Raw genomic sequence first — 17,672 nt, forward strand, 5'->3', positions numbered from 1 at the left:
TCTCTCTCTCTCTCTCTCTCTCTCTCTCTCTCTCTCTCTCTCTCTCTCTCAATAAGTAAATACACCTAAAAAAAACAAAAACAAGTAGCATTTTCCCCAGGGCACCTTGATCAAAGCATTGGGAAGACCTGGGATACACTGGGATACAGGTCCCCGTAATGCTGGGTCCTTCCGTTCCTGTGGATCAGGTGCCTTCTTTGTTCCAAGCACTGTGTGAGGTGCATAGCTTCTTAAAAGATTAGCACTGGTTTTATCTCCATTTCACAGGTGAAGAAACAGGCCCAGAGAATTTAGGTGGGATGTGAAAGACATAGCAGCTGGTAAGGCAAGCAGAGATTCAGAGTTAAATCTGAGTTGCCCCTCTGCAAAGCTCTTGAACTCTCCACTGCGGGACCTGACTGTAACTTCTGCCCCGGCACCTGAGCGTACCCAGAGTGTCGAGTGACCACTTAAGGAGGACTCAGGAACTCTTCATCCCTCGTAAAGTCCTGTTGTTCCTGGTCGATCACCAAATCTGAATATTTATTCTGTGCTGCTGTTGGGAGGTCCCTGGTTTGATTCTGAGATTCTGAGCCACCCTCCTGTGCCCACCCCTGGCTGAGAGACCTAAGAGAGACAGGATGACCCACGGGGCAGGGTCTCTTTCTTGGGGAGGTTTGTGTTGGGCCTCCCAGACATCACTGACTGTGAAGTTGGCCTCGGCCGCCTTAGGACGGGTTTTCCTCATAATTTACATTCCCATGTCCACCTCTTACTGTCCAGAAGAAGCTCTTGCATCCATATTTGGTGATTTGTCTCTGTTTCCCTCCCCCCGCCCACCGACCCCAAGGTGTCTGCCAGAATCCTGTATAATTCGTATCATCTCCCAAGCTGTTATAGTATATGAGGGCAGAGGATAATTTCGTTATTTTTGAAAAAAGATTCTTAGCAAAAGTAAAAAAGGAGGGGGGAGTTTTCATACTCACCGCATGAAATAGACAATATTTCCTGAAACAGGAGATACGAACCTCAAAGAATTTAAAATAAAACATTCATTTTATTATTTTTTTAAAGAAGGAAAACGAGGGGGGAAAAAGTAGAATAGTCAGTCTTTTTATCCTAAGTACAGATGAAATTGATTAAACCTTAAAGACTGGCCTCCGCACACCCGGTTTATTAATTGAAGAATTTCCTCTTACCCAGAATGGGAAGTTCACATTAAAATCGAGCTTGCCCCTGAGTGGCAGTGACACTTGAGAACTGAACATTTTCCACAATCCTATTTTCTCTTCGGTGCTAGAGGAAATCCTAAAATGGTTAAAAGGCGGGGGGAGGGGGCTTACGGAGGAGGGGGAGCAGAAACCATACATTTTAAGGAAGCCTTCTTTCATTTCCTTGTAAAGCATGAAATCAAATTATAGCTCATGGCCCACAATTATTTTATTTCTACATTTCAAATTCCATTTTCTGCTCCTTTTCACTGCTCTAGAACAGGAGTTGTACTGTTGTGCAAAGTCAGCTAAAAAGATTACCCCAGATAGACTATGACACAGTAGCTTAAAGAAGCAAACAGGCAAAACTTTCTATTAAGTTGGGAGTCGTGGCCCTGCAGAACCCATGCGTCTGCCTCTATCAGGAAAGGAGGCAGAGAGGCTGGCACCCCCTTTGGCCCTTTGACCCGAGGGAGCATGGACCCCTCTGCTCTGGCTGCGATGCCTGACCCTGCCTCTGCCCCTCTCATGAGGTGGGCAGTGCGAATGGTGTTTACTCCAGGGCCTCCTAAGGGTGGGCCACACGCCTGGTGGTGTGGTACAAGGCGGTGCCTGGCCCATGATTGACACTCCTGCTTGACAGGGTTGGAAGGTCGTGCCTTTTCCAGTTCTCATCCTGTCCCTCCCGCCTGTCGGAGAGAGACTCACGTTAGTGCTAGGATGTCTTATACTGGCTCTTGCCGATCCTCTTTTCACAGAGAGCAGGCCTCGGGTTCAGGGCTTCCGCAGCCAGCATTATCTTGTTAGCATGTAATAACATCACATCACATCGCTTTGTGTCTCATTTTATTCATCTTTATGGTTAACTTCTACTTATGGCAAGTTTAATGCATTTATTGTCGAGTCAAGTTCTTTTAAATATAAATGGATTTGAGTTCAAAAAAATGACTTAACCCACATTAAGTAAATAACAGCAGAAGTAGCATCCACAGGCATGGCAGAGATCAGAGGTGGTGCACGGATGGGGAGCCCTGGTGTAATTCATCCTCCCTCCCTGCAGTAGGACGCAACTCTTCCCAAGACCTCCAGCAAAGAGCCCTTTGATTGTATAAAGATGTTACGTACATCTTTACTAGCCCTGCTGCTCAGGAAGTTCTCTTATAGATCTACCTGAGTTCCTTCATGCTTCTGTTTAAGATCGCTTCCTTTGTCTTTTCCTCGAATGAGGAACATGTGGTCTCAACCTCTGAACTTGGCAGCTTCTGATTTCCTCTTCCCTCGACCTTGTTGTGGCCACATAGTGTTTGGTAGCACACTGCTCTGGGTTTGAATTCATACCTCCAGTTTGCTAGCTGTGTGACTGTGGGAGAGTCACTTTAGGTCTCTCCAAGCCTCAGTTTCTCCATTTATAAAGTGTGCATAATTAAATAAACTCCTCCTTCTTGAGCTGTAGTGAAGACTGAATGAAATAGTGTGCATGGTACATTCCTGGGCACTCACTGAATGTTCATTTTCTTTCCCTGTTTCCCCAATTTCCTGATGCTTCAGTCATTGTTTTGTTTATCTTTTTCATTTTGAGATAATTTCCAACCTACAGAACGTGGTAATAGTACAGAAAACTGCCACATACCCTCCACTCTTTAGTGATCCTCAGGACCATCTCCAAATGCCTTGTCTGATTTTGATGCACCCAGACATGGGGATCTCTCTCCAGCGCGCCTGACCATCACCGAGTGGGATGAGGACAGGTCTGTGGTTCTTACATCGGTCTTGTGGAAGGACAAAATGTCATTCACAGAACATCTCTATGACCTCTAAACAGACATATGGGTTCTACCTCCTTCTCTCTTATGCCCCTGCCCCTGTTGTCAGATTGTCATAACTTGCAGGATCAAGTCCAGGCTCTTTACTAGGAGAGTTTCCAAGCTGGAGAGATGCATGCCAGGGATGGTGTCTGAGATGCTTTTATGTGTGTGTAGGTACAGCACTAAGAAACATTAACCACTGCAAGAGAGTTCTGTGTTTGGGATTCTTTAAATCCTCTGATTCCATTAAGGAGAATATCTCTGGTGTCTGGAGTTTTAACACTTCTCTTAACATTGTGAGCTATGTACCTATGGCAGCAACTGTGTCTGGCTAGAATTTAATAGCAGTGTTTTCGTTTTTCTGTACTTTTTTTTTGGTCCTTTTACTTATGGTAGGTAGTTTTTTTTTTTTTTAACTTAAAATTTTTAAAAACAAATTGATTTTGAACCAGTAATATATGCATGTTGTTTGAAATTTAATTTTTTTTAATGTTTATTTTTGAGAGAGAGAGAGAGAGGAAGCGAGCACGAACAGGAGAGGGACCGAGAGAGAGAGGACGACACAGAACCTGAAGCAAGCTCCAGGCTCCCAGCTGTCAACACAAAGCCCGATGCAGGGCTCGAACCTACGAACCACGAGATCATGACCTGAGCTGAAGTCCAACACTTAACCGACCGAGCCACCCAGGAGCCCCTGTGGTTTGAAATTTAAAAGGTACAAATGCAGGGGCACCTGGATGGCGCAGCCGGTGTCCAACTCTTGATCTTAGCTCAGGTGTTGATCTCAAGGCTGTGAGTTCAAGCCCTGCGTTGGGCTCCGCACTGGGCGTGGAACCTACTTAAAAAAAATGAAAAACAAAATTAAAAGGTACGAAAGCATAGACAGTAGGAAGTGGATCTCCCTTGGATCCGGGTCCCTGCTTACCTAGTTTACTTCCCCAGGGACAAATGACTGTGACCAGTTTCTTCTAAAAATTACAAGGACGGTGATTTCAGGCATATACGTTCTAATGCACAGCCTATAGAAATGGCAGGGTACTGTGCACGCTGCCTTGGTGAGACTCCCACTCAGGGCATAGCGCTGCTCTGTGCTTCTTAGTAGCTGTATACTGTTTTGTTATGTGGATATACTGTGATGTACATAACTGCCTCCCTCCCGATGGGCAGCTAGGCTGGCCCCACGTTTGGGTTACTGCAGACACGTTGCAACAGTGGCCTTGTATGTACCTCATTTGCATGTGGGATGTTGCCAGGTCCCAGGGTATTGTGCATCCACACTTTGGATGGCTGTTGCCAGAATGGCCTCAGAAGAGGTCTTGTCAGCACACGTCCCAGATGGACGGGACCGCCTGTCTCCCCACACTCTTAGCGGCAGGGTGTCGTCAGTGTTTTGAGGGATGACGTGACCCTGAAGCTGGCAGAGCTTGACTCTGAATTCTAGCCCTCACTTCCCAGTCGTGTGACCTAATCTCACCTCTCAATGGGGGTAGTGATGGAAGGTCATCTAGAGGGCTCCAGGAGTCAGTCAGTAGTGCCTGGCTGGGCAAGACCTTACTACTCATCTGGCCCTTTTATTGTGGTATGATTTTGTCAACCCACCAGGTGAAAGCTAGAATCTTGGGGTCATTTCAGTTTGCATTTTCTTGTTATTGGTGAGGTAGGACATCTTATTATATGTCTGAACTCTTTGTATTTCTTTTCTTTGCCCTGTTTCCTGACTTCCCTCCAGCCACCCATCTCTCTTCGCTGGTCCTTGGACACCCAGACACCTTGACACCCCACGGGGTCTTTGTACCAGCCCCTCTGTCTGCCTGGAATGTCCTTCCCCTGGTTAACTGCCAGCTCCTCTCCTCCAAGTCCTGGCTCAAACGTCTCCTTCTCAGGAAGGCCCACCCTGACAGCCTGAATTAAAATTGTAACCCGCCTGCCTCCTGTACATTCCTGAGTCTTTTTTCCTGCTCTCTTTTTCCCCAGGATACTTAACCATCTTCCCCCCTTCTGTGAAACTCACGTCTTAGATGTATTGTTTACTTTTAGCCTTATTTCACTGGACAGTGAGTCCCTCTTGTAAGGGGTAGGGACCGTCATCTGTCCTCATCTCCAGGGTGCCAAGCACCAGCTTAGGGGGCTGGCAAGTAGGAAGCACTCCGTGAATGTGCTTAGTGTGAGCTATGTGTAGATACGGTTGCCGTTTTTGATTGGATTGTTGCTCTTTTTATTATCCACTTGAAGAAGCTTTTTAACTATTAAGGAGAGTAGTCCTTTGTGGGTAGCGTGTCCCTGGTCGTGTTGGCCTTTATCATATTTTTGTCCATGCAGGAATGTCTGATTTTTACGTTGCTGAATTTGTCACTCTTTCATTTTTTTTCTTTTACGTGTTTCCGGGTTTTGTATCTTACCTAAGTTGTTTTTTTGTTTGGTTAGTTTGGTTTGGTTTGGTTTTTTTTTTTTTTTTTTTTTTTTTTTTTTACTTTTAAGATTATAAAAAAATTCTCTCACACATTTTCTTCCAGGACTTTTATGGTTTTATGTCCTTATGCTGAAGCTTTGGTCCTTTGGCATTTATTTTGGTGTGATGTATGAGGTGGAGACTCAACCTTAGTTTTATCTAGACGGCCACCCACTGTCCCTGTGTCCCAGGTGTGTGCTTTTCCCATCGACAGATGTGGACAGGGAGGCGACTCACCCAGGATCTGCGGCCGGTGCGTCCTATTCTGCACCACTGCCCTCTCTCATCTCTGTGGGTGTTTGGCCGCGAGTCTCCAGCGTTTATTGTTTTTTGGCTTTTCCTCCGTTTGGCGGGGCTCCAGCGCCTCTATTTGTCTGCTATCTTGTCCGCAGCTGTTTATTTTTTTCCTGGGTCTCTTACACGGGCTCTCTTTGTTCTTTCCCCTGTTCCTCCACTGCTAACATGGCTCCCATTGTTCTCCTCCCGGGTTTCTTTAGGTGCTGATGAATGCCTCCTTTCGTTCCCTCCTGAAGGACCGTGCCTCTGGTTTTGGACGTGTCCTAGAGGACGCTGGCAGTTTGCCTTTGCACACCTTGTGCGCTCTCCTTCCTCTTCCCATCCCCAGGGCCTTGCCCGCCTCCTCCCTGGGGTACCGTAGGGTTCCCTGGAGACTCGGCCATGCGGGACCCTGGCCAAGAGGCAGCTGGCAATAGAAAAGGAAGACCTGTTTAAGTCAGCCAGCCCTGAGTTCTAGCCCCGCCTCTGCTGGCTACTGTTGTGTGACCAGACCTCGGATTTCTCGTGATTCGAATGGGAGAGCCTCCTCCTCGTGGGACGTGGTGAGGGTCAGAGCTAACACACGTCAAGCTGGAGTCATGAGCCCATTTGCCTGTTAGGAGCCAGGCTGATGGCATAAATGCCAGGTACGGGGCAGTAGGGAGTTGTGGAGACCAGGGTAAAATTGGGAAAGATAGCCGCTCTCCAGGCGGTAGCTGCTCCTCAGCCACGTTGGGCGCAGGCCCAGTGTTGCCATATCTGCCGATTCATAAGGATTTTATGTGACCTCTCGAACTGTAAGTGTTTCCCAGTGCATTCATATTCCCAGAAGCACCATGCAGGCTAAACAGTGTCCTTTCTAGAGCCTGGTGTATCTTTGTCGGTTTGAAATCAGGGATGCGGATGGTCCTCAGCCCGGGGCCTGGCACTGATCCAGCCCCCAAGCCATGGTAGCAGTCACTTGGATTGTGGCTGCTCTGGTTGGCTTTCTTGTCAGTCAAGGGGTACGCTGGTTCCGCCGGCTACTAGGTCAGCTTCACTCCTGCTTGCTACCTACAGTATTTGGAACACCCGAAGCTTGTTCTTCTCGTTCATTTGGTGAAGCATATCATTTTCCTAGAGAGCAGGAGTGAGGGAGGCTGTGTGAATGGGCTGTGGAAGCTTGACGACTTGTTGAAGATGTCCAGTCCTGCCCACTCAAGTTCTCTTGCTCAGGTGTCTCCCTGCTGGTCTGGTGGGATTTGGCGGGATGTTTGTGGGGGAGCCTACCTTTGCAGACTGGGTTAAAACAGTAAGGGCTTCCTGCCCCTTGGTGGATGCAGTGCTCCAGGCTGTGGTCTGGCACTCATCCCCTGTGAGGGGCCTTGTGGATACTGCTGGATCGCGGGAGGTATCATTAGTATTTGTTCCATGCTGTTGTTGATACTGTCTCTTCTCTGCCTGGGAAGGGCATGGGGCCTTTGTGGACATGTGAGCTGTGGACATTTTACTGTGCTGGGCTTCATGATACAAGTCCCAATACTGATAGTAGCTTGTGTTTCTTGAGCTCTTAGTATGGGCCACGTGCTGTGCTCGATGCCCTCCCTGCACCTTAAGGTGTTGTCTCTGACATCAGCAGGATATAGGGGAGGAATCCCAGGCTCCAAGAGGTCAAGAGGTGTACTCACATGCGTGCCTGAGGCTGCACAGCAGGCAGGGGTGAAGCTGTGCCTTGGCTTGGGGCCAGCCCCTCAGGCTCCCCGCCTCCCTGCCCTGCCGCTCTCCATAGCATGCCTTCCAGGGCACGTGAGGTGGCCTTCCATGCTCCTGCAGCTTTCTTCCCGCTAAAGGGCAGCACCCTCTCCAAGGCTTTCTTTTGCTCACATGCCCCACGTACAAGTATGCCGTCCCTCTGGGCTCTGTCCTATGTCCGTATCTGAGATTTTCAACCAGGTCAGTCGAAATCACAGTCGGGTGATCATCCCTGTTTTACAGATGAGGAACTAGAGCTCAGAGAGGGTAAATAGCATTAAGAAATTTCCCTCTGTCTGAAGGTGTTCATGAAAATGGTCATCAGATAGGAGCAAGGGGCATGGTCCTCGGAACTTCCTCCAGTGACTGGAGTCTCCTTTGGCTTTCTGTCCCCCCACTGGAGGCTCTGGGCCTGGCCAGCAGCATGGGAATTGTGAGGGAGGCAGGTCCTGAAGAAAGCCGGCAAGGAGAGTGAGGAGAGGGGCTGGCGGGCAGTGTGTGCAAGTTGGACATGCGCCTGTGCCCAGGTGGGTGCACGTCTGACCACTCTGCAAGCTTTTCCTTCTCCACTCCCCTCCCCCCCACCCCAACTTGGTCAGTAACCTCAGTTCTTTGTCCACATGTGTTTGCCTGGGGGTATCCTGGACAGGTGGGAACAGCAGCCTCTGAATGTGAGGCTGGGCAGAGAGCTTGGCTCGGCACCAACAGCCCTAATTGTAGCTCCGCTTACTGAGTGCCCCGCTGGCCTTCCCCTTTGATTCCATGCCCCCTACCCCCACCCCAACCTCTTGCAGTGGGCATCTTTGTTTAGATTCTGATTTACAGATGAGGAAATGGAGGCCCCCAGGGGTGCTGTGGTTTGAATGCCCGGTTGGGTGCCTCCGAGCCCAGCGCTCACCTCTTCCTCCCACTCATGGCCCTTGGCTCCCCACCTGCACATGGACCTTCTTTACCAAGCCCCTTCCATTTCCAAACCCTCTGATTCTGTGCTGAGGAGGGCAGGACGGACATCCCTGGTGCTCAGCTGTACACTCTCCTGTGCCAGTAGGAATCTGAGAGGGGGTTCCCAGGCCACTGTACTTTGGGGGAAAGGATATAGAGGGAGGAAAACTGAAATGCACAAAATGGACACACACGGTGGGGGGGACTCTCCTTGAGAGGAATCACGGGCTCCAGTGTGATGGAAGTCTCGATGCCTCCTGGCCGAGAGGCGGGGCCAGGACAGGTGAGCCTGTGTTGGTGTCAAAACGATGCTGGCTTCTCACCCTAGCTAGATAGCCTGGGGCAAGTATTTAACCTGCCCGAGCCTCAGTCTTCTTGCCTGGAAAATGGGGAAACAAGCAATATATTGAATAAATGAATACAAATAACAGCAATACCGACGGCACCTTGGGATTGTAGAGCTGCAGCCCCTCCTCCCACCCCACGCTCCAAGGGGGACTTCTGACACTTGCTTTGCCATTCTGCAGCACCCACAGGGGCTGGTGCACAAGTCCCCACCCACGCACGGGGTGAGCGTTTCACTCTGGGCGCAGGATCGCAGCCCAGGGACACAGGGTGCTGTGGGAGAAAGGGGTCCAGGGGCCCATGTTCACATCGCTCCAACTGAGCCCTTGCCCCTGACTTGACTTGGTCACTTCACCTCTCTGAGCTTTTGTTTTGCTGTCTGTGATTCTGTGATCCCCACATGGCAAAATTAAGACGAGAAGCAAACGTGCTTGCCACAGTAGGAGTTGTAGAAGGAAAAACAATCACAGCAGCTAACGTTATGGAGGATTTCCTATGGCCGACGTGTTGTTCTGAACCCGCTCCGCGTGTTATCTCTTTTAACCTTCACTGCAGCCCGCTGGCTGGGCTCACCCTTGTCCTCATGGAGACCAGGAAGCTGAGGCCCACGGAGGTCTGATGTATCCGGTGAATGGGTTGGAATAATAATAGGACATAAATTGCCACTGCACTTCTATATTGTTGATGACAGTGTATTTACGTTGTTTATTGAATATTTAATGTCACTAGTTAAAAATACATTTTTCTTTATTTTAAATTTAATACTATTCTCTTCTTTTTAGGATGTTCATTTTGATTGAAAAAAAATCACGTTTTGATTAAATACCTGATTTTGAGGCTGCTAAAATGTTTAAAGTTTTATGTTCAGTTTCTCTGGCTGAAACATTTTTTTTCTGCACACGCATGTTTTCCGCCTTCAGTCCCAGAAGGAAAATTACATCTCACAGATAACTTACACTTTGTTAAATGCCGACCTTTGTAAGTTTTTCTTTATTTTTGTTTTTGAAATGATTAAGATGTATCCTCTACAGAATTGGAAATTGTAACTTATAAAAGTACTGAGAAACTTGAACCCTGTTATAATTATTCTGCAAACCTTTAAAGGGATCTATAGTCAGAACAACTAGATGAAAAACTCTGATAGACTGAAAAATATAGAGGGTCATTTGTAAGCTGCAAGTTCCTGACTTGTGTTTCCCGCCCACTCGCTCGCTGTGCCCCTCTCGTCTCAGAATGGTTTCCTACCCTGGGTTCGTGGGAATTGGGAAGGACACTGCTTGATTCATTCTGTGGAAGTACTGGGGATCTTGAAAAAGACAAGACGGGCCAGTTATGTCACTTCCTGTCGCCTGATCAAAAGTTTGATGAAGCAACGGGAGTAACTGAGAGCCGCTGCTGGGCAGCGGGCAGTTGCCTGATGATGACCCCTGGTTCTCAGTGGGGCCTGTCACGTCGCTGTGACCTCTGGTCTCTTTAGAAGTGCCTGATGTTGGCAGTGGGTCTGCTCAAGAGCCTGGCCTTTTGGAACGGAGCTGTGTGCTCCCTGCAACAAAGGCGGCTTGTGGACGCTGGATTAAGGCTGCAGAGGAAATCCTGACCAGTCTGAGTGTTTGGGTCTCATCTGCACCTGTCTTTCTGGCTCTGTCAGGCCAGTTTCATCTCTATCCCCAGGATCCCAACAGGCATCATAAGTGAGATGGGCTAAATACGTAGAATATACGAGTTCTTCCCCTCCAGCCACTGGGCCAAGACAAGGTGCTCCTGGGTAGTTTTATATACCAATGGGGAATTGAATCTCTGAGAAAAGGAACAGAGTCCTAGTGAATAGTGGGGGGCGGGGGTGGGGTGGGCAAGCTATCATTAGCTCAGTTCAGTCCATGAAAGATTGCCCATGCTGTGCCCGCTAGGTCCTGTGCTGGGTCCTACAAATCCAGATTGACAGCCCGACCTGTGATCTGTAAGCTCTGAGCATTGGGGTAGTTGGGGAGGAAGGGCCAAGGGTGAGTGAAGTATAGGTAGAAGGGCAGGAGCAAAAGCTGGGCAGGGAAGGGTGAGAATTATCGTGGAGTGTACCTTGATTCTCAGTGTGAAAATGAGGAGTGGGCGAGGAGTAGGATGAGTAAGAGAAGAGGCTGGAGAGGGGATGGGTCCCCATGTGGAAGGACAGGCCACATGGCACATAGGTGAGGACAGGCACCAGCGTTCAGATCTCTCCTTTAGCACCTATTTGCTGAGTGACCAAGGGCAGTTACCAAACACCTCCTCATCCGTACAGGGGGTCCATGGTAGTTTGGGTAAGAGAGGGGATGATGTTTAGGTCCTAGAGGGAGCCAGGGCAGTTGGAAGTACTCTGGAAAAGTCCTTGAGACATCCTTGGGATAGCGTAGCCTTGGCTTTGTGGGCACAGCTTTGCCCACTACAGTTGGGGGTCACCTGGTCAGGTGCTTGGGACCATTTCGTGTGAAGGTGGCTCTCCAGTCTTCCTGGAGAACGGCTCATAGGCTGGGAACCCCAGGCACTCCTCCTTCTGCTCACCTGTGGGCTTTGTCCTACCCTGCCTCAACACTTCGCTACACAGCCCTGTGACTGGTGACAGGTTTGCTTGGGGAGAAGTCACCTCTTCTGGGGACAGCTGGGCTCAGGCTTTGAGCGGGGGCGTGCATGTGCACACACACATGTGCCCTGGGGCAGGGCAGGGAGCACCGGGGAGGGCTCCGTGAGGTGCACCCTGGTGCGCAGCGCAAGGAGGACGTGCCAGGACCGTGAGGTAGAAGAGGGGGCCCAAAGCCACAGCACGGAGTTCCCGTTCAGTTAGAAGACAGCGAGGGGTCTTAGCAGGGGAACAGCAGATCAGCGTTTAGTTCATTATTTATGTACGTCACGGCATTTTACTTATTTCTGAATGGGTACTGCACACCTGTGTAAAAGGTACAGAAGAACACGCAGTCTGGTTTCCTTCCTACCCCATCCCACATCCGCCACCTGGCTCTCCCGACAACCAACCAAAAGTTAGCTGTTTCTTTTGCATTCCTTCAGACATGTTTTATGTGCAGAGGAGCAAACACTTCCTCCCATACAGCACCCATACACACACACCTTCCCCCCCGCCCCCCACTTTTGACACAGATTACATCGCTCTGCCCTTTGTTCTTCTCACTCGCTCTACCTTGGGGGCTGTTCCATAGTGGTACACAAAGAGCTTCTTCATTCCTTTTAATGGTGGGATAGTATTCTCCTGGAGTGGGTGTAACATTCTTTGTTTTTAACATGCCCCCCGGTGATGGGCATTTACATGGTTTCCAACTGTAGCTACAACAAGCCTGCTTACACTATGGGGCGCTGCACATGTGTGTGGGCTTGGCTGGGTCAAAGATGCTGTGAATTCTGATAGCTGTTTTCTGATTGACTTTCATAGAAATACCGATTTACCCCCCTCCCTGACTCAGTGTATGAATCAGTCATAGAGTTTTAGGAGGTTCCTTCTGGGAGGCTGTTTGGAGGATGGATTTCAGAGGGACAAGTCTGAGGCAAAGAACAGGTCTCTTCCCGCTAGGGAGCAGCTGACATGGGCCTGCCATGCGCCATGGGGGTTGAGGCTGCAGCAGAGATGCATCCCAGAGGGGAGCTGGTGATTCGGTAGATAAGAGAGGGAGTCTGTCAGATGGTGAGGTTTTCAGACCTCCATTGTTTAAAAGGTGTGGGTGATAGAACCAGCGCCATCCCCTGCCGCGTCCCCACATGCTGCCCGGTGGGACAGGGGAGATGCCAGTGCCGGCTGCTGTGAGCACCAGCCTGCCGCTCCGGGCCCCTTGGACCACAGCAGCACGGAGTCCCTGGGACTGGGTGAGGTGGAAGAGGGGGCTTGGGAGGGCAGACAGAAGGGCCAGGGAGGATAGCTGGGACATTTTGAGGCCTGCCTAGAGCCGGAGACGCCTATTGTTTCTCCTGGGGGGAGGCTGGAGGAGCTGCGCACGTCAGTGGTGACCAGGAAAGAATCCTTCAGCAGTGCAGCCGGGCTCCCCGGTGTCTGGTGGCCCTTAGTGCCAAAGCAAGTACCCCGTGAGTCCACCTTCGTCTGAAACACTGGTCGTGGAGATTAAGGGGTTGACTAGCGCACACAGTAAATGTGCCAGCAGAGAAAACTGCCCTCCTCCTCGCCTTCCCTCGCTCCCCAGGAATGATCTTGGGTCATGAGAGTCACCTACAGAGCAGTCCTCCTCCGTTTCACCACAACAATAGTTGGGTCTTGGAAATCCCTCCTGGGGCACAGGGGGAAATAGTTGCATATTTCTGTATCCCCCAAAATAACTTCCCGCCCCCTTTGTTGGTAAAACTACTTCAAATCCCATTAAAAAGGACACATTCCCTTCATTGGCTAACTTGAGTATTCCTAACATGGCTCAGGGCGGTTTCCCCTCATGGACTCCTCTGTAATTCCTCCCTCTGCTGTTGTTCAGCTCAGGTGTGGCTGTGTATTTAGGGCATGCTCCCAGCCAGGCATGCATGCATACGTGTAGAATGCACACACATGCGCACGCACACACACATATAGAAATACACGTACATGCTGGCGGTGCTCAGCGTTGATGTAGTTGAGCCTTGGGTTGCTCTTACCTCCTTGAAAGGACGGGAGCCTACCACCTGGAACGGAGAGGACAAAAGAAGCGAGTAGATGTGACGCAGCCATGCGTGGGAGGATCATGACTAAACCCAACTACCGTGAGGAGAAGGCCCAGGAGCCATAGAGGAGACGAGCCCCCACCTCCCCGGTAGTTTTCCATTCCTTCCATCTGCTGTCTTGTGAAGGGCAGATCTCTAGGCGTTTGCCAGGTCTAAGATGGGAATAAAATGAAGGGATTGATGCAGTAAAAGGGTGTTTTGGGGTCCCCAGCCCTACTGCGTGCTGGCCGTGGCTCTTGGTGGGCTCTCTGTATTTTGCGGGCCTCGGTTTCTTCCTCTCCAGATGAGGTAACACGCCCGTCGCTCATGGTGGTCGTGAGGATTCAGTGAAATCGTGTTGGTCCGAGTCCGTCCCCCATGGCCGGGGCTAGGAGGCGTGTGGTGGTCATCCCACCCACCTTTATCTTCACACTTGAATTTGGCTGGTTCTGCTGAAGCTCAGGAATTGGGCAACTTTCTACAGAGTCCTCTCCCCCATTTCCCTTTCTAACCTTGTCTTTCTCTCCTTGCAGGGGCCCAGATCATTGATCTGATGATGCTGGTCATCGACGTGACCAAAGGGATGCAGACCCAGTCCGCGGAGTGCCTTGTGATTGGGCAGATCGCCTGCCAGAAGCTGGTCGTGGTGCTGAACAAAATAGACCTCTTAGCTGAAGGGAAGAGACAGGCAGCGATTGATAAAATGACAAAGAAAATGCAGAAGACCCTAGAGAACACCAAGTAGGTTTGCTAATGAGAGGAGTGTCCACATGTCTAAGCTGGCTCTGGGGCATGCTTCATTTCATTAACACAGGTTGGGCAGGCGGGTGTCAGCTGTGGGTCCTAGTAAGCGGGATCTCACCTGGCCCTTGCGCGCGGCAAGAGTAAAAGACTAAGATGCTGTTGCAAGAGACCAAAAACTACAGAAGCGTAAAGAGACTAGAAGCTGATTTTCCAGGTAATTTCCTAACGTGAGCACAAGGGGGTTTCTTCTCTGTACAGCATTCAGAAACCCCGGTGTCCTCCATCCTGCTTCCACTTAGGGTATGTCCCTGTCCGTGTGGTCAAAGCCAGGCACAGACAGTGCTGCATTCACGTTCACAGGAGGGTCCAGTGTATAAGGAACGCCCAGACTGGAAGAGGCACACACCCTTGCCACAGATTCTGTGGGTGAGGCCTCAGTCCTGCCCGTTCATGTTGGTCATGCCTCGGTGTCAGGAAACATATCCCCTCACCATCTGCTTAGCTGCAACTCGGTTATCTGAAGGCGGAGATGAGTTTTGGTGGATGACTGGATGTTTCTGTCACAGAGGCTTGTAAAATTGGGTAGATGGATGGGCAGACTTTGCTGTTGGAGGGGAGACTGGGAAAGGTGAGATCACAAAGGACCTTTGTAATATCTCATGCCAGCGAGTTTACGATTTCGTCTTGCAGAAAGTAAGGAGTCCTTAAAGAGTTTGTGCAAGAGGTGGCTGAGAAGTTCTCCCATGCAGAGCTGACTGGTGGCAGGCAGAAGGGATGGCTCAGCGATGATGATCCAGGGGGAGCCGAGAACAGAGAGGGAGAGGCAATTTGGTGGTGTTCTCAGGGAGAGAAGTGTGGTCCGAGTTAAGGCTGTGGAGGGAGGGGAGGGGTGACTCGGGGAGACCTTTGACAGGAGAAGCAACAGGCCTTGTCAAGTGATTGGCTACGCTTACGGTCCTTGAGGACATGTCCATGAGGGCAGAGAGGTAGCGGTGCTGTGGGGCCGTGGGACAGAAAGCCGCCGGGTCGCTCAGGCGGCCACAGGAGTGACTTACTCTGGTGTGGTCAAGAGAATGAGAAAATGTCCTTGTTGAGAACACAGTGTTGGCAAACCTCATTGTTTTATCAATTCCTCTCTTCCTCTCTGGGCCAGCGCCTTTTGATCAATACTAAATAGCGGTCACTGGGAGACAGCGATGCTTCCTCTTTGCTATGCAGCCTGAGACAATATCCTGCTGCTGCCACCTCTCCTTCTCCTGCCTGTGGAGGGCAAGCAAGTAGAGAGTGTTTTTGTTTCCCCGTCATAAAGATTGATATGCCTTCCCATTTATGATTTTTTTTTTCAGATCCAACACCTGCAGCTCTCCCTCAGAATTCTCAAGTTGGTTAAATTAAAGCTCCAGCCCTGTGAATGGGCCAAATATGTCATAAAAGATTTCCTAGCACTGCCTTTTGTTAGCAAAATTCATCAATCCGATAAAATCGACACATTTAGATAAGTGTTGCATAAGAATTCAGACTTTGTTATTCCCAACGGAAGTGGATATGAGACTGTAAAAAGGAAGATAAAAAATTATATCTTCTTTTTAGTGAGTTATTTGATCTCCCTGCCGTTTTATTTACTTGTCAGAAAGGGGAGAACAGGTCCTTTGGACTCCTGCGTGAAGACCCAGTACAATGTCAGTATCATTTGTATATAAACGGGACCTTCTGGGAAGGGTTTGGGGTACCATTAAGGGTAAATTAATATTAGCTATTTCGATCAGTTAAATTTAAGGCAGATTCTCACCTTCATGTTTAAGTTATTATTCCTATTTTAATTTATTGCTTGAAGGTCAAATTATGGACTGTATCATATCCAGAAGCAGTTGTCCACCTGAAACCTCTCCTCTCCTCATTCAGTGCCTGGAGGGCGGGGGGAGAAACTCCCATAAAAGAAAGGATTGCCACCCTGATGGGTTGTAGCTAGTGGGCTCCAGGGCCGGTGGCCAGGCCAGGTTGTAAGAGAACATGAGCTTTTACCTCTGTGCAGCAGAGAACTTTAAGTCATCTTAAGTGACCATCTCCTTTCCTTATGGTCCCTTGTGAAGTAAATCCTTTGTAAATGCTGGCCCATATGTGAAGAAACTTTCTACCTAAAAAGGAAACATTTGGGTTGATGAATTATGTACATATCAAAACTGAAAATATAAAACCTGTTAAAAACATAACGTATTTTTTCCATCCAAAGAGTAATTAAAATTAGAAAACGGAGAAAAATGATTAAAAGAAAGAGGAGACCACCCAAAGATTTCTTTTTTCAAAATAACTGCTGACATTTTGGTTTATTTCATTCCTATCTTTTCACTGTGTATAATATTACCACCCCCCTTTTTGTCCACATTTTTTTAATCGTGGTAAAATATGCATACTAAAATACCCATAAAATTATTATTTTACCCATTTGCAAATATACAGTTCATTGGCATCAAATACATTCACAAAGCTGTGTCTCCATCACCACTGTCTATACCTAAAACTTTTTCGGGATTCCCAACAGAAACTCTGTATCCTTTAAATAGTAACTCCCCCTTCTCTCCTCCCCTTCCCCCCCATAGCCTTTATTCTGCTTTCTGTTTCTTTGAATTTGCCTATTGCAAGTACCTTATATAAATGGAGTCATATATTCGGCTTTCTGTGTCTGGCTTATTTCCATTAGCATAATGCTTTCAGGGCCCATCCTTGTTGTAGCAGGTGTCAGAATGTCACTCCTTTATAGCTGAATAATTTTCTATTGTGTGTATGTACCATATTTTGTTTTTCCATTCATCATGGATAATCACTGGTCTTATTTCCTTTGGCTATTGTGAATAATGCTGTATGAACATTGGTTTACAAATATCTATTCAAGTCCTTGCTTTCAATTCCTTTGGGTCTATACCTAGGAGTGGAATTGCTGGATCATATGGTAGTTTTATGAGTAACGTTTTGAGGAACCACCAAACAGTTTTCCACAGTGGCTGCACCATTTTACATTCCTGCCAACAATGTGTTAGGGCTCTAATTTCTCCACATCCTCACCAACACCTGTCATTTTTCTTCTTCTTTTTTTTTTTTAATAGTTATCCTAGTAGCTATGAAGTGGTATCTCATTTCGGCTTCCCCTATCCCCTTTTGCTGGTTCCCCCACCACCACCTGTATTATTGAGAAATAGTTGACATATATCAATATATAAGTTTAAGGCATACACCATGATGGTTTGATTTACACATATTGTGAAATGATTAGCAGTCAGTTCAGCTAACATCCATCCTCCTATATAGATACAACACAAAGAAAAGAAGGAAAGAAAAAAGGAAAAAAATGTTCTTGTGATGAGATTTCTTATGATCTACTCTCTTAACACCTTTCCTGCATATCAGATGGTAGTGTTAGCCACAGTCATCATGTTGTACATCATGTTTCTAGGACTTATGCTACAACTGCAGGTTTGTATCTTTTGACCACCTTCTCCAATTCTCTCTTTCCCAACCTTCTGCCTCTGGTGACCA

At 48.5% G+C, this 17,672-nt stretch overlaps 1 protein-coding gene across 4 annotated transcripts in view; it reads left to right on the top strand.

Moving 5' to 3' along the window:
* EEFSEC (eukaryotic elongation factor, selenocysteine-tRNA specific) overlaps nucleotides 1–17,672 on the top strand; it is a 250,858-nt gene that overhangs the window by 72,896 nt on the left and 160,290 nt on the right. For all 4 annotated transcript variants that reach the window (XM_040463282.1, XM_040463283.1, XM_040463284.1 and 1 more), the window contains exon 2: nucleotides 13,931–14,138. In XM_040463282.1, the coding sequence (XP_040319216.1) occupies nucleotides 13,931–14,138 (208 nt within the window). The remainder of the gene's footprint in view (nucleotides 1–13,930; nucleotides 14,139–17,672) is intronic.

This window comes from Herpailurus yagouaroundi, unplaced genomic scaffold (assembly GCF_014898765.1).
Source record: "Herpailurus yagouaroundi ecotype Mexico unplaced genomic scaffold, PumYag 387, whole genome shotgun sequence".
NCBI classification, from domain to species: Eukaryota; Metazoa; Chordata; class Mammalia; order Carnivora; family Felidae; genus Herpailurus; species Herpailurus yagouaroundi.